Source organism: Physeter macrocephalus, chromosome 13, assembly GCF_002837175.3.
Source record: "Physeter macrocephalus isolate SW-GA chromosome 13, ASM283717v5, whole genome shotgun sequence".
Lineage (NCBI taxonomy): Eukaryota > Metazoa > Chordata > Mammalia > Artiodactyla > Physeteridae > Physeter > Physeter macrocephalus.
Genome location: NC_041226.1, coordinates 4,390,374 through 4,415,360, shown reverse-complemented (window position 1 = coordinate 4,415,360; position 24,987 = coordinate 4,390,374). Strand labels below are relative to the sequence as shown.

The following is a 24,987-nucleotide window of genomic DNA, read 5'->3' as shown; positions in this document are numbered from 1 at the left end:
AAAAAAAAAAAAAAAAAAAAAAAAAAAAAATCTGCTGAGTAAATGTAAGATACTGAGTCAGCTGTTTGTATTTTACCTATTTAGACAGGATAAATTTAAATTCTTAGCTTATAATAATGTTTATCAATACAGAATCATTTTTTCATTATATTAGCTAAACTAATAAATATAATTACTTGACTTTGAGAAGCAACTGTTTAATTAGGTCTGGTGATCTAAAAATATTCTTATCATAAAATAAAAGCCACAACAAAATAAAAGCCACAACAGACTCTATTTCCATGACAATCTCATTTTGTAGTAGACCTCTCTTCTACAAAGAATTCTTCCTATATAAGAATATGCCAAATTCAAGTGTACAATATTGAACTTCTGCCAATGAAAATAAGAAATACATTAGAATACTGAATATCAATTGTGAATGATACCCAATAAATGATTAACAAGTGTTCTACTGTACTTGTATAGAACACTTAGTGTATAAGGCTTTTTGAATACAAAATTGTTCTCCAGGAAAATCCTGTAAAAAAGAGCAGTAAAAGTATTATATTTTACAGATGGGGGAAACTACAGCTTCAGAGCCATTAAGAGATTTGCCTAAGGTCACATGACAAATGAGTCACATGACAAATGACAGACAGGCCCATTAGATCTCAATCTAGTCCTTCAAACATAACATATTCACTTCCCTATCACCTTCTCATCTTACATTTCTTTACATTACAGAATAAAAGGAAATATGCTGCTTTTAAATTTTATAAGAAAATAGTTATCACTGTTAATTTTTCTATTTTATCAAAAATCTAAAGCTAGGAAACAATATTGAAGAGTTTGTTTTCTGTAGTACATTACAAAGGTCAAGCTGATATGACCAAAAGTAAAAATACAAAGCAATACTCTAGCGTTGGTAACTACTCAACCACATTCTAGGAAGTTACTTTTATTTTAAAAATGTAAATCTCATATGAAGATGAGCTCCCAAAATTGTTTTCAGTCAGTCCCTCTTAATCCCCAACTGAAACCATGGCTCCATGTCCACCAACAATTCACCTTACCCAGAGGTCATGTTCAGCGTAGTCAAACAGAAGCCATACTTTCCTATCAGCATGAGACAGAAACACCTTCTGAAGAGAGATGACATTTGGATGCTTAAGCTCTCGAAGTAACTGCAAAACAAAGGAGATTCATTAAAAATCTTTGTCATAAAAATAGCATTAAAAACCCCATACCATTTGTAATTCAAAGGCAATACAAACCTAATGGCAATCAATCCTAAAATTCTAATAAGTACCCATACAATTTTGAGATGCCCATACAAATGAGTAAAAATCAGTGGAGAAAAGATACTGAAAAGATATAACTGTGTAAATCTGTCTGTATGATTGCTATTGTTTAGTTGGTTTCTTTTTTTGTTTTGTTTTAATGTTTTTATTATGGTAAAATATATACATAATATAAAAATTATCATTTTAACCATTTTCAATTCAGAAGCATAAGTACTCTCACAATGTTGTGCAACCAACCCCACTATCCATTTTAGAACTGTTTCATTATCCTAAACAGAAACTCTGTACCCATTAAACGATAACTCCCCACTTTCCTCTCCCCCTCAGCCCCTGGTAACCTCTATTCTACTTTCTGTCTCTATGAATTTGCCTATTCTAGGTACCTTATATAAGTAGAATCATACAGTATTTGTCCTTTCATGTCTGGTTTATTTCACTTAGCATAACATCTTTAAGGTTTATCCATGTTGTAGCATGCATCAAAATTTCATAGCTTTTTAATGGCCGAATATTGGGTTGGCCAAAAAAGTTCCTTCGGTTTTTAAGTAAAAATTAAAGACACATTTTTCATTTTCAACAAGAACTTTACTGAACAACGTATTCACTGTTTTACTCCACTACTTCTGCCATTTTTCAGGCAACTTCATAATTCCATCTTCCCAAAACTTTTTATCTTTTTGAGCAAAGAACTGTTCCAGATGCCTTTTACAGTCTTCCAGGGAATGGAAATTTTTTCCATTAAGAGAATTTTGTAAAGACCGAAATAAATGGAAATCCAAGGTGCAACGTCTGGTGAATACAGCGGATGAATCAGAACTTCCCAGCTAAGCTGTAACAGTTTTTGCCTGGTCATCAAAGAAACATGTGGTCTTGCGTTATCGTGATGGAAGATCATGCATTTTCTGTTGACTAACTCTGGACACATTTCGTCAAGTGCTGCTTTCAGTTGGTCTAACTGGGAGCAGTACTTGTTGGAATTACTCGTTGGGTTTTCCAGAAGGAACTCATAATAGAGGACTCCCTTGCAATCCCACCATATTCACAACCTTCTTTGGATGAAGACCGGCCTTTGGTGTGGTTGGTGGTGCTTCACTTCGCTTGCCCCACGATCTCCTCCATTCCACATTATTGTACAGTATCCACTTTTTAATCACCCGTCACCATTTGTTTTAAAAATGGAACGTTTTCGTTACATGTGAGTAGAGAATCGCATGCAGAAATACCTTCAAGAAGGTTTTATTCTCTTTAACTTATGTGGAACCCAAACCTCAAAGAGATTCACACAACCAAGCTGGTGCAAATGATTTAACGCTTGATTTGGATATTTTGAGTATGTCAGCTATCTCTCAAGTGATGTAATGTTGATTGTTCTCAATTAGTGTCTCGGTTTGGCCGCTATCAACTTCAACTGGTCTACCCGACCATGGAGCATTGTCCAGCAAGAAACCTCCAGCACAAAACTTCACAAACCACTTTTGACACGTTCAATCAGTCTCAGAACCTTCTCCATACACTGCACAAATCTTTTCTTCGTTTCAGTTGCATTTTTACCTTTCTTGAAATGATAAAGCATAATGTGCCAAAAATGTTGCTTTTTTTCTTCCATCTTCAATATTAAAATGGCTACACAAAAACTCACCAATTTTGATGTTTTTTAAAAAACGCACACTGATATGACAGCTGTCACAGTACAATCTAACAAAATTGTTTCTAATGAAGTTAAAGACAACTCAGTGTTACTAGAGCTGTCTTACGGGAAAACTGAACAAACTTTTAGGCCAACCCAATACATTCCATTCCATGTATACACCACATTTTGTTTATTCATTCATCAGCTAATGGACACTGGTTGTTTCCCCGTTTTGGCTACTGTGAATAATGCTGCTATGAACATTGGTGTACAGGTACCCGAGTCCCTACTTTCAATTCTCTGGGTAAATACCTAGGATTGGAATTGCTAGATCATATGATAATTCTATGTTTAACTTTTCGAGGAACCACCAAACTGGTTCTCACAGCAGTTCTACCATTTACATTCCCATCGGCAATGCATGAGAATTCCAATTTCTCCACACCCTCACCAACTTTTATTTACCTTTTTAAATTTTCTTTTTGTAATAGTCACATCCTAATAGGTATGATGTGGTATCTTACTGTGGTTTTGATATGCAATTCCCTAATGACTAATGATAAGCATCTTTTCATGTGCTTACTGGTATATCTTCTTTGGAGAAATGTCTATTCAAGTCTTCTGCCTAATATCTAATATGCGAGCTCTAGAGTGAAGGCTCAGTAGTTGTGGTGCATGGGCTTAGTTGCACGCGGCGTGTGGGATCTTCCCAGACCAGGGCTCGGACCGTGTCCCCTGCACTGGCACGTGGATTCTTAACCACTGTGCCACCAGGGAAGCCCTCTCTGCCTATTTTTGAATTGGGTTTTTTGTTGTTGCTATTGAGTTGTAATTCTTTACATAGTCTAGATATTAATCCCTTAGCAGATATATGATTTACAAATATTTTCTCCCATTCTACTAATTGTCTATGTTTTGACATCACAAAACAATTAAGCTTAAAACAAATCTGTAGCCTGTAATTATTTTAAAAAACTATCTATAGTCGTCCCTCAATATTTGAGGGGGACTGATTCCAGGACCACCCCCCAACCCCACCCTGCCCCAGGAGGATACCAAAATCCCCCAATGCTCAAGTCCCTTATACTTTAAATCATCTTCAGATTACTTATAATATCTAATACAAGGTAAATGCTATGTAAATAGTTGCTGGAGCATGGTAAATTCAAATTTTTCTTTTTGGAACATTCTGGAAATCCCCCCCCCAATACTTCCTATCAGTGGTTGGTTGAATCCATGGATGCAAAGGGACAACTGTAACAGCAACAACAGAAAATACAACATTCATCACCACCAAATATCAGATAAGAACTAAGATCTGTAACTCTGTGAGATACAGTACCTATTTTTTCTATAAATTACAAAGGAAAGTTGAATAAAATTTTGTAAACTTTTCACAAAATAATAAAGAGCTTATACGGACAGAAACTTGCAAGTAGAACACATTTGCATGGGTTTATTAACCTTTCTCATCTCCTAGAAAGGCATTCTTCTATTTAAAATCTTTTATCTCCTTATTTTATCTCCATTAATAACCCAAGTGGCCCTAATGATCCATAAGTTAAAAAGCATTCCCCCTCCACCATGCAAAAACAAATACAACAGCGACAAGAAAAAACTTCTCATGAAGCCTGATATTCTGTCTCTATCAGTTAGAACTGACTTAGTGCCTTGCAAATGTGTTCCAAATACATGACAGACATGTGAGAAAGTCAAGGTTTTAGAACTTAGGACTTCAGTACCTTTTATAAGAACACTTTTCACCAGAACAAGTATCAAGGTAAATGTAACGTTAACAATATATTAGGGGCTCTGAAATGAATTCAGCAAAGGAAAGACTATGAATGGACTATATATTAAGTCGTTTATATTAATGATTATTCTCTGGAAAGTGATGATTATTTTATTCAGGAGCAAGATTAAATTCAAGTTATATATTTCTGCTTTTAGAATATAATTTAAAACGTATGAAACTCCAGAGACATATACAAATTCTCAGAAACTTAAGGTCAATATCTAAAACTGACCATTTGCTAATTAATAAACAAGGCAAAGAATCTGATACGGGAAAGCCTGGACTTCAGGGTCGCCCAAGATCAGCCAGCTGGCTGGAAGAGTGGACCTAGCCCTAAGTGCATGTCAGTTCTGGGTCAGGGTTTTCTCCATTACCTCACAACTGGAACACACTTCTCAGCTGGGCAGCTATTTCAAATCCTTTCTGGAAATCAGCAGGGTAGAAATTATAACAAACAAACTCCAAAGCTTTGGCAAAAGCTCTCTCCAATTATTAGAAACCTACATATAAAGCTATTCTTAGATGTCACCTCCCTCTCACCTCCAAGATGAGGTTTAGCTCCTGTATTAAAAAGGAAACAGCAGCAACCATTTTATTAAGCTCTTCCTAGGTGCCAAGTATGGGGCTAAGCATATGACATGCACTCTCTCACTTAATCATGAATTACCCTATGAAATATTTATACTGCTCTTACTTTACAAAGAGGAAATGGTGGTGTAAGGGGATTAAATAATTTGCTCAAGGTCACATTCCTAGGTAGTGGTTAGAATCAGGATTCAAATGCTTTTAAAATTAATTAATTAATTTCTAAAATACAAAGCCAGTAATTTGGTCTAACAACAACACGTCCCAAGACCTAACACCCAGGGGGAGTAATTCTCCTTACCATCCAGAGACACAGATATTTTAAATATATACTAGGTTATGAACTGGACAATGGTAGGCACTGTGTCTAGCTCAGCACTGCACTGCTAGTTTCTAGCACACTGCCTGGTACGTGCTCATTAAATACCTGGTAAAGACATGAATAACTGAGTTCATGAATAAAGAAAATACACCAACTAAAGGGCATCATACAACACACCCTTTGGCTTCTAAACTGTGGACTAAGGTCAATGCTTTCATCAAAAAATCAATCCACTTTTATTTTTACAAAATCTGATTAGTCAAAAAAAAAAAAAAAAAAAAAAAAAAAAAAATCTGCTGAGTAAATGTAAGATACTGAGTCAGCTGTTTGTATTTTACCTATTTAGACAGGATAAATTTAAATTCTTAGCTTATAATAATGTTTATCAATACAGAATCATTTTTTCATTATATTAGCTAAACTAATAAATATAATTACTTGACTTTGAGAAGCAACTGTTTAATTAGGTCTGGTGATCTAAAAATATTCTTATCATAAAATAAAAGCCACAACAAAATAAAAGCCACAACAGACTCTATTTCCATGACAATCTCATTTTGTAGTAGACCTCTCTTCTACAAAGAATTCTTCCTATATAAGAATATGCCAAATTCAAGTGTACAATATTGAACTTCTGCCAATGAAAATAAGAAATACATTAGAATACTGAATATCAATTGTGAATGATACCCAATAAATGATTAACAAGTGTTCTACTGTACTTGTATAGAACACTTAGTGTATAAGGCTTTTTGAATACAAAATTGTTCTCCAGGAAAATCCTGTAAAAAAGAGCAGTAAAAGTATTATATTTTACAGATGGGGGAAACTACAGCTTCAGAGCCATTAAGAGATTTGCCTAAGGTCACATGACAAATGAGTCACATGACAAATGACAGACAGGCCCATTAGATCTCAATCTAGTCCTTCAAACATAACATATTCACTTCCCTATCACCTTCTCATCTTACATTTCTTTACATTACAGAATAAAAGGAAATATGCTGCTTTTAAATTTTATAAGAAAATAGTTATCACTGTTAATTTTTCTATTTTATCAAAAATCTAAAGCTAGGAAACAATATTGAAGAGTTTGTTTTCTGTAGTACATTACAAAGGTCAAGCTGATATGACCAAAAGTAAAAATACAAAGCAATACTCTAGCGTTGGTAACTACTCAACCACATTCTAGGAAGTTACTTTTATTTTAAAAATGTAAATCTCATATGAAGATGAGCTCCCAAAATTGTTTTCAGTCAGTCCCTCTTAATCCCCAACTGAAACCATGGCTCCATGTCCACCAACAATTCACCTTACCCAGAGGTCATGTTCAGCGTAGTCAAACAGAAGCCATACTTTCCTATCAGCATGAGACAGAAACACCTTCTGAAGAGAGATGACATTTGGATGCTTAAGCTCTCGAAGTAACTGCAAAACAAAGGAGATTCATTAAAAATCTTTGTCATAAAAATAGCATTAAAAACCCCATACCATTTGTAATTCAAAGGCAATACAAACCTAATGGCAATCAATCCTAAAATTCTAATAAGTACCCATACAATTTTGAGATGCCCATACAAATGAGTAAAAATCAGTGGAGAAAAGATACTGAAAAGATATAACTGTGTAAATCTGTCTGTATGATTGCTATTGTTTAGTTGGTTTCTTTTTTTGTTTTGTTTTAATGTTTTTATTATGGTAAAATATATACATAATATAAAAATTATCATTTTAACCATTTTCAATTCAGAAGCATAAGTACTCTCACAATGTTGTGCAACCAACCCCACTATCCATTTTAGAACTGTTTCATTATCCTAAACAGAAACTCTGTACCCATTAAACGATAACTCCCCACTTTCCTCTCCCCCTCAGCCCCTGGTAACCTCTATTCTACTTTCTGTCTCTATGAATTTGCCTATTCTAGGTACCTTATATAAGTAGAATCATACAGTATTTGTCCTTTCATGTCTGGTTTATTTCACTTAGCATAACATCTTTAAGGTTTATCCATGTTGTAGCATGCATCAAAATTTCATAGCTTTTTAATGGCCGAATATTGGGTTGGCCAAAAAAGTTCCTTCGGTTTTTAAGTAAAAATTAAAGACACATTTTTCATTTTCAACAAGAACTTTACTGAACAACGTATTCACTGTTTTACTCCACTACTTCTGCCATTTTTCAGGCAACTTCATAATTCCATCTTCCCAAAACTTTTTATCTTTTTGAGCAAAGAACTGTTCCAGATGCCTTTTACAGTCTTCCAGGGAATGGAAATTTTTTCCATTAAGAGAATTTTGTAAAGACCGAAATAAATGGAAATCCAAGGTGCAACGTCTGGTGAATACAGCGGATGAATCAGAACTTCCCAGCTAAGCTGTAACAGTTTTTGCCTGGTCATCAAAGAAACATGTGGTCTTGCGTTATCGTGATGGAAGATCATGCATTTTCTGTTGACTAACTCTGGACACATTTCGTCAAGTGCTGCTTTCAGTTGGTCTAACTGGGAGCAGTACTTGTTGGAATTACTCGTTGGGTTTTCCAGAAGGAACTCATAATAGAGGACTCCCTTGCAATCCCACCATATTCACAACCTTCTTTGGATGAAGACCGGCCTTTGGTGTGGTTGGTGGTGCTTCACTTCGCTTGCCCCACGATCTCCTCCATTCCACATTATTGTACAGTATCCACTTTTTAATCACCCGTCACCATTTGTTTTAAAAATGGAACGTTTTCGTTACATGTGAGTAGAGAATCGCATGCAGAAATACCTTCAAGAAGGTTTTATTCTCTTTAACTTATGTGGAACCCAAACCTCAAAGAGATTCACACAACCAAGCTGGTGCAAATGATTTAACGCTTGATTTGGATATTTTGAGTATGTCAGCTATCTCTCAAGTGATGTAATGTTGATTGTTCTCAACTAGTGTCTCGGTTTGGCCGCTATCAACTTCAACTGGTCTACCCGACCATGGAGCATTGTCCAGCAAGAAACCTCCAGCACAAAACTTCACAAACCACTTTTGACACGTTCAATCAGTCTCAGAACCTTCTCCATACACTGCACAAATCTTTTCTTCGTTTCAGTTGCATTTTTACCTTTCTTGAAATGATAAAGCATAATGTGCCAAAAATGTTGCTTTTTTTCTTCCATCTTCAATATTAAAATGGCTACACAAAAACTCACCAATTTTGATGTTTTTTAAAAAACGCACACTGATATGACAGCTGTCACAGTACAATCTAACAAAATTGTTTCTAATGAAGTTAAAGACAACTCAGTGTTACTAGAGCTGTCTTACGGGAAAACTGAACAAACTTTTAGGCCAACCCAATACATTCCATTCCATGTATACACCACATTTTGTTTATTCATTCATCAGCTAATGGACACTGGTTGTTTCCCCGTTTTGGCTACTGTGAATAATGCTGCTATGAACATTGGTGTACAGGTACCCGAGTCCCTACTTTCAATTCTCTGGGTAAATACCTAGGATTGGAATTGCTAGATCATATGATAATTCTATGTTTAACTTTTCGAGGAACCACCAAACTGGTTCTCACAGCAGTTCTACCATTTACATTCCCATCGGCAATGCATGAGAATTCCAATTTCTCCACACCCTCACCAACTTTTATTTACCTTTTTAAATTTTCTTTTTGTAATAGTCACATCCTAATAGGTATGATGTGGTATCTTACTGTGGTTTTGATATGCAATTCCCTAATGACTAATGATAAGCATCTTTTCATGTGCTTACTGGTATATCTTCTTTGGAGAAATGTCTATTCAAGTCTTCTGCCTAATATCTAATATGCGAGCTCTAGAGTGAAGGCTCAGTAGTTGTGGTGCATGGGCTTAGTTGCACGCGGCGTGTGGGATCTTCCCAGACCAGGGCTCGGACCGTGTCCCCTGCACTGGCACGTGGATTCTTAACCACTGTGCCACCAGGGAAGCCCTCTCTGCCTATTTTTGAATTGGGTTTTTTGTTGTTGCTATTGAGTTGTAATTCTTTACATAGTCTAGATATTAATCCCTTAGCAGATATATGATTTACAAATATTTTCTCCCATTCTACTAATTGTCTATGTTTTGACATCACAAAACAATTAAGCTTAAAACAAATCTGTAGCCTGTAATTATTTTAAAAAACTATCTATAGTCGTCCCTCAATATTTGAGGGGGACTGATTCCAGGACCACCCCCCAACCCCACCCTGCCCCAGGAGGATACCAAAATCCCCCAATGCTCAAGTCCCTTATACTTTAAATCATCTTCAGATTACTTATAATATCTAATACAAGGTAAATGCTATGTAAATAGTTGCTGGAGCATGGTAAATTCAAATTTTTCTTTTTGGAACATTCTGGAAATCCCCCCCCCAATACTTCCTATCAGTGGTTGGTTGAATCCATGGATGCAAAGGGACAACTGTAACAGCAACAACAGAAAATACAACATTCATCACCACCAAATATCAGATAAGAACTAAGATCTGTAACTCTGTGAGATACAGTACCTATTTTTTCTATAAATTACAAAGGAAAGTTGAATAAAATTTTGTAAACTTTTCACAAAATAATAAAGAGCTTATACGGACAGAAACTTGCAAGTAGAACACATTTGCATGGGTTTATTAACCTTTCTCATCTCCTAGAAAGGCATTCTTCTATTTAAAATCTTTTATCTCCTTATTTTATCTCCATTAATAACCCAAGTGGCCCTAATGATCCATAAGTTAAAAAGCATTCCCCCTCCACCATGCAAAAACAAATACAACAGCGACAAGAAAAAACTTCTCATGAAGCCTGATATTCTGTCTCTATCAGTTAGAACTGACTTAGTGCCTTGCAAATGTGTTCCAAATACATGACAGACATGTGAGAAAGTCAAGGTTTTAGAACTTAGGACTTCAGTACCTTTTATAAGAACACTTTTCACCAGAACAAGTATCAAGGTAAATGTAACGTTAACAATATATTAGGGGCTCTGAAATGAATTCAGCAAAGGAAAGACTATGAATGGACTATATATTAAGTCGTTTATATTAATGATTATTCTCTGGAAAGTGATGATTATTTTATTCAGGAGCAAGATTAAATTCAAGTTATATATTTCTGCTTTTAGAATATAATTTAAAACGTATGAAACTCCAGAGACATATACAAATTCTCAGAAACTTAAGGTCAATATCTAAAACTGACCATTTGCTAATTAATAAACAAGGCAAAGAATCTGATACGGGAAAGCCTGGACTTCAGGGTCGCCCAAGATCAGCCAGCTGGCTGGAAGAGTGGACCTAGCCCTAAGTGCATGTCAGTTCTGGGTCAGGGTTTTCTCCATTACCTCACAACTGGAACACACTTCTCAGCTGGGCAGCTATTTCAAATCCTTTCTGGAAATCAGCAGGGTAGAAATTATAACAAACAAACTCCAAAGCTTTGGCAAAAGCTCTCTCCAATTATTAGAAACCTACATATAAAGCTATTCTTAGATGTCACCTCCCTCTCACCTCCAAGATGAGGTTTAGCTCCTGTATTAAAAAGGAAACAGCAGCAACCATTTTATTAAGCTCTTCCTAGGTGCCAAGTATGGGGCTAAGCATATGACATGCACTCTCTCACTTAATCATGAATTACCCTATGAAATATTTATACTGCTCTTACTTTACAAAGAGGAAATGGTGGTGTAAGGGGATTAAATAATTTGCTCAAGGTCACATTCCTAGGTAGTGGTTAGAATCAGGATTCAAATGCTTTTAAAATTAATTAATTAATTTCTAAAATACAAAGCCAGTAATTTGGTCTAACAACAACACGTCCCAAGACCTAACACCCAGGGGGAGTAATTCTCCTTACCATCCAGAGACACAGATATTTTAAATATATACTAGGTTATGAACTGGACAATGGTAGGCACTGTGTCTAGCTCAGCACTGCACTGCTAGTTTCTAGCACACTGCCTGGTACGTGCTCATTAAATACCTGGTAAAGACATGAATAACTGAGTTCATGAATAAAGAAAATACACCAACTAAAGGGCATCATACAACACACCCTTTGGCTTCTAAACTGTGGACTAAGGTCAATGCTTTCATCAAAAAATCAATCCACTTTTATTTTTACAAAATCTGATTAGTCAAATATTAAGTCTTTGAGGGCAATGATTTTAATAGTAAGTACTATTACTATGGTAGTAAGTAATGGTAAGTGTTATGGACGGTCCTCCCAAAATTCTTGTGTTGAAGCCCTAACCTCCAGAACTTCAGAATGATTCTATTTGGAGATAAGGCCTTTAAAGAGGCAATTAAGTTAAAAACAGGTCAGTAGGATGAGCCCTAATCCAATCTGAATGGTGAGCTTACAAGAAAAGGAGATTAGACACACAGAGAGATGACCACATGAAGAGGCCACAAGAGGGTGGCCACTTGCAAACCAAGGAGAGAGGCCTCACAGGAAACAACTCTGTAGGCACCCTGATCTTGGATCAATAGCCTCCCCAGTAAGAAAATAAGTTCCTGTTGTTTAAGCCACCCAGTCTGCAGTATTTTGTTATGGCAGCCTTGGCGAACTAGTACAGTAAATAGCTATTACTACTGAGTAAGTACAACACGCTATGCTGGGAGATGGGTCACTGCGGGATTGGAGATGGAGCTGAGAGTCTCAGTGGGGAAATGCATCTAAGTAAATATTTACACTGAAGCACTTCCAAAAGACCAGGAAGCTGGGCTACATTTAGCAGAGCTAATGCCTGCCACATGCCAGGCCCTGCAGCACATGCTGCACTAGGTTCCGGGATATAAAATGTGCCGAGACCTTCCGCTGAAGTCCTCTGGCAGCAGACAAGTTCAAGTGAGCAGGCAGTTCGCGTGCTGTGGCTGCAGCAGTGATAACTGGCATTGACCGAGGAACTAAGGTGCACCCAGAGTTTACTGTGTCCCAGAAGTGACCTACGCTCCTCATGCACTAAAACCCTATGAGATAACTATTATTCTCATTTTACAAAGAGGAAACTACAACACGGGGAAATTACGTCACCTGCTTTGGGTCCTACAAGCCAGTTAAGCGGTAAAGCCAGAATGAGAGCCCAGGTAACCTGGGGAGGGTCTTAAGTGCTCCATGGAACCCCGTGAGGCGGGTGCTCAGACACTGGGGGTGGTAAGCAGTTTTCACACCGTATGGACTTCACCACCCCACACAGAGCCCATGGCGTGCAGATGCCTATTCTTAGCACTGTATAAGGTGTTTTTGCCTTTTTGAAGATTTTATGTCCAAAAATGTTTAATGGAAAAAGGTTTAAATAAATTTATACAATGGTTTCATCACAGAAGCCACCTAAGTTTTCCTAATTCTACTGGGAATAAAATCTTATAATTTCCTGAGTACTAAGATCACTGCTAAAAATACAAATGTTTTAAAACATCACTCATCATAAACTTAATTCATTCTAACTATGCCACACAATATCACACTTAATCTGAACTCTAAAAGTACAAATAAATAAAAAATAAATAGCATTTAAAACTATCTTGTCAATAAATACCACTTACATGGTGAGTGAGAAATAGGTAAGAAAACCTCTAATATTCTCAAAATAACACTGATTTCTAATATTAAAATTTCACAATATAGCAAAAACGATAAATTCTAAATGTATGTCCTAAGCATGAGAGTTGAGGTGAAATTACTATAAAAGCATCAGTAAAATTACTCCAAAATTATTTCAGTTTTTTTCTAAGCTGTGGAAACTTTTCTTCAATTGAATTCTTGCAAATTAATTAAAGAAAAATTTTAAAAACCTGAGGTGCCTAGGTTAAAGCAGATGTAAGCTTTAACAGCAGCTGGGCTACAAGGCGGCCCCTTGGTACACGGATAGTCCACTGAAGAAGTCTGAGCACCGCTAAGCTAAAGGGATCATGACTCACAGGAAGCTCTGCAAATACTCAGCAAGCCACTTAGAACACGGTGAGGATGAAGACATGCAATGCTCTTAACTTCAGTCGAAATCCTCAGAGTTCCTTCCTTCTTCCCTCCCTTTTACAATTACTCACTGAACAGAAGACTGTGTGTGAGAAGCAGCACACACTGGTGAAGCAATGCATTCCAGTCAGGCAGAGGCAGGGACCATAAGCAGGAAATAAGTTAACAAAAAATAAAAGGAAACTCCTTAAAATTATAATTTGTAATAAACGCTATGAGAGGAACCAATTGGGTGTAGATCGTAAGAGAATAATGGAGGTGAGCGGTGGGGAAACCAGACTTCTCAGACAATGGACTTCCATAATAAATGCGAGAAGAGAGGTCTGAGAAGACTTGTCAGACAGATGGGATCCTTTTTCCTTTTGAATTTTTATTATAGAAAAATTTTCAAAAGTAAATAGAATAGTAAAATAGAACAACCCCCATGTATCATCATCCACTCACAGCCTATCTCATTTTATCGATATTCATATCTGCTCCTCCCCCACCACCCTGAATTATTTTGAAGTAAATCTCAGACATATGATTTCATCTATAAATATTTCAGTATATACTGCTAAAATATAGTCTCTTTTCTCCGACCGCAACAGAAAAAAATTAGTAGTTGACAACAATAAATTATCTGGAAAGCCTCACATATTTAAAAATTAAACAATATATTTCTAAATAATCCATGAATAAAAGAAAAAAAATCACAAAGAAAATGGAAATTATTTTGTACTAAATGATAATAATAATACAATGTGACAAAATTTGTGGAATGCAAGTAAAACACTACTTGGAGGCGAATTTATAGTTTTAATTGCTTATATTAGAAAAGAACTGTTTAAAAAAATCAATGACCTAACGGTCCACCTTAAGAAGATAAAAAAGAGGGACTTCCCTGGTGGTCCAGCAGGTAGGAATCCACGCTCCCAATGCAGGGGGCCTGGGTCAGATCGTCAGGGAACTAGATCCCACATTCAGGCCGCAACTAAGAGTCTGCATGCCGCATCTAAGAAGTACGCGTGCTACATCTAAGAAGTACGCATGCCACAACTAAGAAGTCCACATGCTGCAACTACGAGTCTGCATGCCGCAGCTAAGCATGCCACAATGAAGATCCCACATGCCGCCACTAAGACCTGGTGCAGTCTAAATAAATAAATAAATATTTTAAAAAAGAAGAAGATAAAAAAGAAATGCAGGCCAAAAGTAAGTAGAAGAAATAATAAAGATAAGAGCAAAAATCAATGATACAGAGAACACAAATTACCTAGCCCACAATGAAACAGGGACACCACTATAGAAGCCACATTTGTGAAAAGATAATGAGAATATTATTAGCAACTTTGTGCCAATAAATTCAATAACAAAATGAACAAATTACATAAAAAATAGGACTTATCATACACAAGACCAAATATTAAACGTGAAGAGCTCTATATCTATTAAGGAAATAATATTGGTCGGTGAATTCTGTCCAACATTCAAGGAAGAATAACTGCCAGCCCTACAGAAACTCTGTCAGAATGCAGAGGATGAAGAAAGGCTGCCTAACTTGTTCCGTGAGGACAGCACAACTTCAATACCAAAGACAAAAACATTACAAGAACGATAATCATAGGCTAACATTCTTCAAAAGACTTAAAACTCCTCAGCAACACATTAGTAAATCAAATCGAGTGATATATAACCAAGCAGGGATTATTTCAAAACTGCAAAACTGGATCAATGTTAGAAAATTAATCAATGTAGTCTACCAATATAACAGAATAAGAGAAGAACTATATAGTCATTTCAGGACATGTAGAAAAAAAGCATTTGATAAAATTCATTACCATTTACAAAAAAATAGAAGGGAACTTCCTAAGCCTGACTGATGGTATCTATAAAAAACTTATAGCTAGCATTTAACTTGATGGTGGAACACTGAAAACACTTTCCCCCAAGACTGGGAACAAGTAAGATGCCTGCTCTCACCAACATTCAACATCTGAGAGGCTCTAGCCAATGCAAAAGAAAAAAATCAAAAGCATAAAGAGAGAAAGAAGTAAAACTATTCCTATTCATAGATGACATAATTAGTTATGTAGAAAATCCCAAAGACATCACCAAACCTACCAGTGAATTTAGAGATATAATTTATATAATATAAAATATTTTAAAAAAATCAATTCTGAATACAGAAGCAAACAAGTGGAAAACAAATTTTAAAAATAATCCCACGTATAATAATGTCAGAAAACATAAAATCCTTAGGAATGAATTTAACAAGTGTGTAAAGCCTCCACACTAAAAAACTATAAACATTGTTGGGAGAAATTTTTTAAAAACCTTAAAAAAATGGAAAAGTATGTCTTTCTAAGCCATGAAAGTAAGACATACTTTCATGGCTTAGAAGTTTCAATATTATTAAGATTCAATTCTCCCCGAAATGATGCAAACCATAATGTTAGCAGGCATTTTTTAGAAATAAAATTCAACAATGTACATGCCAATGCAAAGGACCTAAAATAGCCCAAACAATCCTGCAACAAAAAATAAAGCTGGTGGCATTATACCACTTCACTTCAAGTCTTGCTTTATGTAAAGTAGAGTTATCTGGTATTGGCTGAGGATAGACAAAGCGATCAATGGAACAGAATAGAGCCCAGAAATAGTCCAACACTTACAGTCATTTAATTTTTTACAAAGATGCCAAAGGAATTCAATGGGAAAGAATCTTTTCAAAAAATGATGCTACAATTGTACATTCACATGGGGTGTGGGGAGGAGATGCTCAAACGTTACATCAGACTACAAACAGAAATGAAGTGAACAGATCATAGACTTAGAAGTAAAGCTAAAATTGTAAGGCTTTAGAAGAAAACAAAGGGAAACATCTTCACAATTAGTGAGTAGATAAAGATTTCTTCAGCCAGACACAGAAAACAATAGTCATAAAAGGAAAAAACTAGTAAATGAGACTTCATCAAAATTAAAAATTTCTGCTCACCTTAGGCTGAAGAACCACAATCAAGTACATTAAAATAAGCTTTCACACTCCTTACGGTGCTTAACTGCCTTTACAGTTATCCACATAGATAAGAAGCTAAGAGTGTCTGTTCCTGAAATGAATGGGGTTTTGTTTGATTTTAAAACTTTCTGTTGAAGAATAACAAAGACAGAGGAAAGCACATGAATGTTAAGTGCACAGCTCAGTGAGTTTTCACATGTGAAACCCACATGACCAGACCCAGAGCAAAACCAAGAAACAGAAGAGCACCCTGAAAGCTCCCCCTTGTCTCCCCTTCTGGCTCCTCCCTGCCCCCCTGAAGGTATCCCTATCATGATGACCAACATCAATGACCACAGTTCAACAGATTTTAATTCTTTAAAACTGACTAGAATATAGAGAATAGTAGATGCTGCAGCACTGACAGTTAATGTAGAGATATCTTGCCTCAAGATACAAGAGTATAAGAATTTTATCAATGAAATGAACTGTAATTTCCAGTACAGCATACCTGTGGTTAAGAAGGCCCTCCATCTCATTCCTATTCTTCCCTCCTGGAGGTAACTCTGACATGTCCTCCAAACTCTGACCCCTCCCTTGACTCTCTAGTTTAGATACACAGGCCCTTTTCCCATTCTCCATTCCCTCCTACCGTACTGCTTGGCACACCATTCCTATCGTTAGAAGAATTGTAAGCCTTTCCTCATCAGTGTGCAAACACTTAAGGCCAGGGATCCTGACTTGCTCTATGTGTCCTATGTTTACTTCTTCTTGGTCTAGTTCCTGTCAACATGATACACAATAAATGACTTAGTTGAAAACCCAGTGGTATAGAATCTGTTAAACGAGTAATATTATTTAAATTAATACCTCCAGGTCACAACAGCCTATATCTGTGTAGACAGAGGGTTGAAAGCAATAAAAGTAAAGATTATTACAATATATAGTCTAGAATATTCTGATTAAAGACAGAAAAGACAAGTTTGGACCCATAGTTTCACAATAGTAAAAGCTGAAGTAAAGTCTCAGAGAATACTCACTTTAAATGTAAGGATAATTATTTAATAATGCATTAACATGAAGAATATTTTCCTTCAGAATCAAAGTGAGATTCTAATTACCATATGGCAATGGTATGCCTCCATAAAGGGGGGGGTATATAATTTTACTTCTTCAAATGAACAGACAGATACAATGAATATCAAATAACAATCTCATTTTAAGTTCATAAGTAATGACATTAATCTCATCTTATTAAAATAGAAATATTAATTTTATATGAAGTAACATATAACATAATAAACACTTTTATTGCACTAGATGAAATAATAAGAATAACTGGATCCTTAACTATCTAGTGACATTTTTTGGAAAAATATATAGTTATATAAACAACTGAGATTTACTTAACCCCAAATAAGTGAATTTACATAGAAATTTTTGCTAGAACTACATGCCACCTTTACTTCTCTTTAAAAAACAAATATATTTTGCTATAGATAGTAGATATGAAAAATATTTCTCAACTTTCAATTAATGTGTATATGTGACAAATACAATTCAGAGACCTATACAGGTGACACCCATAAGTCAGCTGATAATAATGATGATAAAAAGAGCTTCACTTACTGCTATTTCTCTACATGCCGACATAGAGATCCCGGTTCCTTCTATTTGTTTTAAAGCATAGTCTTTATCATCTTTCCTGTAAAAACAAAGTTATTTTAATATACAGATAAATCTAAATGTATGTGCATTTTAAATAAAATAAAATAAAATAAATATAAATCACATACATTTTGACACCTTTCACATATAATCACATAATTTCATATGGGAGAAACTTTAGGTAATCTATCCCAATCCCATTACTTGATGAGGGAAGTTAGATTCCAAGGAACAAAAAGACTTGTCCAAGGCTCTATGGTTATTTGCAGAAGAGAAAGATTCAGAAATGAAGCTCCTGACTTCCAATAGTAGGTTCTTTCTGCTCTAATACGTATACACTTCCTGTCTCTGCGTGTGTTTGTGGGGGGGTGTGCGCGCGCGTGCGCGTGCATATATAAAACTTGGTCTCTTAAAGTCCATTTGGATATCGGGGTGTCAAAAAAATTAAGAAATGAATGCATCATTCATAAAGTACAAAATGGTCATGATTTAAAACATGTTATATAGTTCATATCCCCAAACACCTTCAAAGGGATTCACTCGACATATGTTTACTGAGCACTTCCTGTGTCTCCAGAACTGTGCTAAATCCTGGGGATACAAGGGAATTCCTTCCTTTATGGAGCTTTCTGTGGCTACTGGTGGTGAGAGATAACTAACCCACCACAAGACAATATGATAATGCTGTGACAGAGCAAGTACGAACCGCAGAGCTACTCAAAAGTCACTCTTTTGCCTGGAGACCCAGGCAAAGCCTTCTCAGAGGAAATCCCATCTCACTGAGGCCCGAATGGCAGTCCTCAGACTTTCTGGACTCAGGATCCTTTTACTCTTAGGTGTCACCGAGGGCCCTGAAGAGGTTCTGTTTGTTCTATCAATATTAACCCTCTTAGAATTGAAAAATGTGAACTCTTAAAAAACACAACCTACAAAAGCACATATCAATTATCCACCAGAGCAATGGCATCATCACGTGTCACGTCACATTTGAGAAAAACCCACTGTACACTCGCGAGAATCAGCGTGAAGAAAGGCATATGACACAGCACTGTTATGAAAACAGTGTTGACCTTGCAGACCCTCTGAAAGGATTTTAGGACACCTAGAGCCTCCCAGATCACACTTTGAGAACTGTGCTCTGTGTGTGTGTGTGTGTGTGTGTGTGTGTGTTAAGAGGGGAACAAAGTGTGAAGGCACGTGAGGTGAGGGAAAAGCACTTGAAGAACATACATTAAACAGCGGGAGATGAGGCTGGGGATATAGTTAGGAACCAGATCATAAAAGTTTTTTTATACTCCAAGAACAAGAGGAGACGTTCCGTTAACAATTTTTAAACAGGAGAATATCAATCCTCCTCTGCTTTGGCGGCCTTTTAAATGTTGGGGGGCAGTAAATAAAGACAGGAAACCGAGAGACCAGCTAAGTCCACAGTGTCCAAACTACTCAGGTGGGAGATGATGCTGGCTGCTGCCGAGGGGACAGACTGGAGTGACGGAAGGCAGACCAGCAGCACAAAGGACAGAACCCTGGGGATGAGGAAGGAGATGGGGTCGGACATAATGACTCCTGCCCCAGGGAACAGGCCAACACTACATCATCCCCCGGAACAGGAAACACAGCAGGAAGAGAAGGTCCGAGGGAACAGGAAGATGATGGCTCCGCTGTGTGCAGGCTGAGTCTGGTACCTGTGAGACACCTACGTGGGGATGGCAAGCTGAATAAGCACGTCTAAAGCTCAAGAGAAAGCTGAAGATATCAGAATATACATACCGTCAACCAAGCCAGGAGAGTACATGAGGGGAGACCAAAGAGCAGGACTGGTAAGAAAAAGATTTTCAAAAAAGGGCAGAATAGTAAACAGTATCCAAAGCTGCCGAGAAGTCTAGTAAGGTGAGGAGTGAGCAGTGTCCACTGAATTTAGCAATGATGAAGTCACCAGGGGATACTGGACTAGGGAAAAATAGTCGCAGTGACGTACTGGCAGTCTATACTGCAGAAGGCTGGGGAATGAATGGGGTATAAGTCAACTGAGACAATAAAAGTAGGTAATTCTTTGAAGGTGATAAAATAAGGCAGCAGCTGGAGTAATACACAAGGTTAAAGAATTTTTTTTAAGATGTAAGAGACCTGATTATGTTAAGTACTGAAAGGAAGAACCCAGAGAAAAGAAGATGAAAGGGAAAAACGAGAAGGGCAAAGACTGAAATGCTGGGGAGAGATTAGATTCAGAGCGAGAAGGAGAAATGTGTCTTCCATTGTTAACAGGAAGACAAAGGAAGGAGGAAAAGATAGATACAGGTGCAAAGAAGTTGGTTCAGAGGCAAAAAGCCAGGGGAGTTCTCATTTTGATGGCTTTCATATTTTTCTGATATTGGAAATGAGGTCAAATACTAAAAGTAAGGGCAGAGTGATAGAGCCGGAGTTCTGAAAAGAGTGAAGGTTTGACTGAACAGATGAGTAACTCCTCATAAAATCAATAAGTTTAATACTTTATCATTTTAAATTATCAATAAAGCTTATGTAACTTTATCTTTCCTTTTATAACATATTTACACCATATCCTTAGTTGTAAAAACAAATCACAATTACATTATTTTTCTGAAAAAAGATTTGTTTTACGACAATCAGATTTACAAGTACTTTCTAGTAAAGCACCATGGGCACACATTATATTAAAAATACACTAAGAATATCTGTACTTAATGTTCACCAAGTCTGAATGATTTCTGAAAGACTTAAAGGAGACATTAAAGAGGGTGACACAACAATAAAATGAAATTGGGATCAGAATAAATCTATTAGAGATTAGACAGTTCATGTGCATGGTACTGATTTAACCAGATGGTCAACCCAGGAGTGTAACAGGTTCTGTTATATCTACTGTTGAGGATAACTTCCTAGACTTGAGCCTTCTAAGGAGAGAGAGAGAGAGAGAGAGAGAGAGAGAGAGAGAGAGAGAGAGAGAGAGGTGGGGAAGGAAATAAATTAAACCAGAGACTAACTCACCTCCTTGACAACAACCCCTGGACTTTCTCTTCGTTAAAGACAGCCACGTGAAAATTTCTTCAAAATGAGCTAAAAAATTCTAATCTGCAATCAGTTCTCTCCCCCATCCCAAGTAGTTACATGTTTTATATTTTACAAAAGTAAGTTATCAGAAAGAAAGGTAAAATGGGAGAACATAAAAAACTTTGAAAAGATGTGTGATTATCAAAAAGGTAACTGCCTCTTAAAAATCACCTAATAATAATTACCTTCATAACATAATAGTGCTTTGTGGTTTACAGAGCACACTTATTTATCTAGCCAACCACACAACACTTTTTTGTAAAAAGGCACCCTGGAGAGGAAAAAGATTCGTTCCCTACGTTCAGTCATGATCCAGTCTAAGTAGTCAGATTGTATCAGTAATAACTGCAGTACAGTGCTCTATATATAGTACTATAAACAGAGGGAATGATCAACTAACTATACCTTGAAGGTTTGAAGGAAGATGAAAGAAAGCTTCAGAAAGAGTCTACTTAAGCAGAGATTCTTAAGACTTAAGAAGTTTGTCAGGAAAGGAAGGAGGGGCTGGGAGAAGAAATCAGTAGTTATACGAGGCATCCCAGGAAGTGGGAAAAGCATGTACAAAAATACAGAAGCACAGACAGGATCTGGCATGCTCAGAGAATAGCAAAGACGGGCAGCAGCTTAAAATCATGGAAACACACGGACAGCCCTGAGGTTTGCCTACCTTAGAAACAGACAGAGGTAGGGTGGGAGGGGGACTTGCATGCCAGCTGTCTCCAAAGGGTGCAGAGTATGTATACTTCACTTCAAGGAGTGTACAAAACAAATAAGTATGACAAGAAAACATCACATTTAAAAATAAATAAACAAAGCTGAGAGAAAGTGTGTCATGTGAGAAGACCAAAAAGAAGAGGGCGCAGCCATGATGAACACTTGCCTTTAACAGATGGGAGGGGAAGTCAAAAATATAAAATGGCTATAAAGGAGTGGTTAAAAAAAAATGAGTAGTGTTTTGGTAAAATAGAGTACTGAACACATATCAAACTTCACTCCCCTCCTAACACCCTACTAAAACTATGGCAAAGAAAAAATTTTAAAGACATAAACCCATAAGGATGAAAAATGAGAGAGAAGATAGCATAAAAATGTGGAAACTAGAATGTAAGTGGACAAACAGTAGAAAAGTAGCTGATGACAAGGATCCAAGAAAACCAAATAAGAAGCTGATAGCGAAGAAAGCTGAGAACCAATTAGATTTGCAGAGCCAAATCCTCCAAAGCAGAGACTTGAGAGGACAAGATCCATCTGGAAGCAGAACTGGCTGGGTAGAAGATAAACTGAAGAGAGAGCCTAGAAAACAGAGCAATAAAACAAAGTTAGAGAAATGTGAAATAAAAATAGGGAAATTAGAGAAGCAGTCCATGAAATCCAACACACAAATAACTAGGAGTTTCAGAAAAAAAGAACAGAGCAAAGAGAGGAAGAAAACTTACAAAGTAATTCAAGGAAACTCCCCAAACTGAAGGACAGGATTTGTAAACCTGGAAGGGTTCAGTGAGCTCCTATCACAAATGAATTAAAGCAGATGCACAAGACAATATTTAGGCATTTCAGAAAAGTGGAGACAAGCAGATTTTTACAAGCTTCCAGTGAAGATGGGTAACGGGCCACTTAAAAGGATCAATATTACTCAGCCACGGGAAAGAAGAAAATCCTGCCATCTGTGGTAACATGGATCATGGGTAGACCTTGAAGGCATTACGCTAGGTGAGACAAGTCAGACAGAAAAGGACAAATACTGCATACATATCACTGATATGTGCAGTCTCTCATAAATACAGAAAGTGGAATAGTGGTTACCAGGGGCTGGGGGCTGGGGGACTGGGGAGATGTTGTTTAAGGGTAAAACTTGCAACCAGAAGATAAAAAATCCTGCAGCTCTAATCCTGGAGATCTATGCACAGCACAGTGATTATATACAATAATACCATATTACAAACTTCAAAGTTGCTAAGAGACTATATCTTAATTATTTCCATCACAGAAATGATAATTATGTGACGTAATAATTCTGGTTAACAAAATAATTTTCCAGAACTGTTCAACCTTATCACTGATGTAAACAACTATCTTCCCTTGCCAGATACTTAATCAGCTCTACATGCTCTCGGATTAGGTGTTAGGCTATTTTTGAAGCATCATTAGGGAAAGACTGTACTTGAACCCCCATGGAAATGACCTTGCCATTTTCTGCAGTAAAACTCCTTGGATCCATAGCTCTCAATTACAACAAAACACTTCCTCAAGTTACTGGAAGACTGTCCAGCCAGAGACCCCAAATTGAGGATTGCTAAGAATCGTCCAGAAGATGGTCTTAGAATGAGAAAGCTTATACCCAAGACCTTTGGATCAAGCAGCATGACAGAGAGAGCTTCCACCCCCAGGGCTTATGGAACAAAATTTAAATGGCCAGAACCAAAGATGGTCAGGCTTTAATCTGCATGCTTTCCCCACCTCCCCCCACCGCCAGCTCTTCCCTTCCTCTCTGCTGCTTTAAATTTCTGAATTGTTAACAGATACTTGTTATCTCTAACAATGATACCCATAATATTGCTCTTTGCATCCCCAGTCACTCCTTGTATGAGTCTCATACCTGGCTGCAATTTGCTCAGGATTTCACTAAAATATGCAAACAAGCCACCTGTTGAGATTGTAGCCACTTTCTTTTGGGTGCAACTCAGCTCACTCTAGTTCTTGGGCAATTACATTCAACTACTAAGCAACTCTTTATTTTGTTTTGTTTTTTATTTCTTTTTGGCTGCGCTGGGTCTTTGTTGCTGCGCGCAGGCTTTCTCTAGTTGTAGCAAGCGGGGGCTACTCTTCGGTGCGCGGGCTCTAAGTGCGTGGGCTTCAGTAGTTGTGGTGCACGGGCTTAGCTGCTCCGCGGCATCTGGGATCTTCCCAGACCAGAGCTCGAACCCACGTCCCCTGCATTGGCAGGCAGATTCTTAACCCACTGCACACCAGGGAAGTCCATAAAATGGTAAACTAAAATAGTAAACAAGACAGACAGCCCCTCTGATGTCAAACCTAGGAAAGTTTCTGTCTACACCAAAACCACACTTGGGACCTTGGCTCTTGGCTTAGAAGTAGACTACAAACTGTCCATAATCTCTCAGCATCTGTCAGTGTTCTAGAGCTCAGATGTGATCTCCAGAGTCCTATATGTGCACAGCCATTTTTGCTTTGCATGATTCTATAACTGACCTCACAACAACAAAAAGTAGTCACAAAGAACTGACTTCAGTCCAACAGTAGATGAGATTCTCTGAAGTCTCCTGATCAACAGAATTCCAGCACAGAGAAGATCTGGATTTCACAGAACAATGTCCTCAATGGCTGAATCTGGCCAAAAAGAGGGACTAAGAAAGTGAAAACAAACCCCACTGAAAATCAGATTGTGATATCCCTAACAGATTAGTGGCAACGCCAGTAGAAAAGGCAAACAGGAAATAAAGTTTTGCCCAAGGCCACACCAGAATGGCAAAATGACTAAAATGGCCCTTTTTTGAGTGATTACTGCTCTCTTACCAATGAGCCCCAGCTCCGCTTCATTCCGCCTACCCCTGAACAGAATACTCAGATACCCAATTACCAAACTGACCCCACCTCACAACAGTATCCAATGCAGAGCTGCTCTACTTCCCAGTCTTTCCTTAGAATCATTCAGCC

The 24,987-nt window shown here is 37.2% G+C and overlaps 1 protein-coding gene across 1 annotated transcript in view; it reads right to left on the bottom strand.

Annotated features, from left to right (window-relative positions):
- Positions 1-24,987, bottom strand: part of CDK8 (cyclin dependent kinase 8) — a 105,726-nt gene that overhangs the window by 42,282 nt on the left and 38,457 nt on the right. Inside the window, exons 2-3 of the mRNA XM_024125839.3 lie at positions 18,205-18,280; positions 6,936-7,046 (exon numbers count right to left, since the gene is read on the bottom strand). Coding sequence (XP_023981607.1) covers positions 6,936-7,046; positions 18,205-18,280 — 187 coding nt within the window. The remainder of the gene's footprint in view (positions 1-6,935; positions 7,047-18,204; positions 18,281-24,987) is intronic.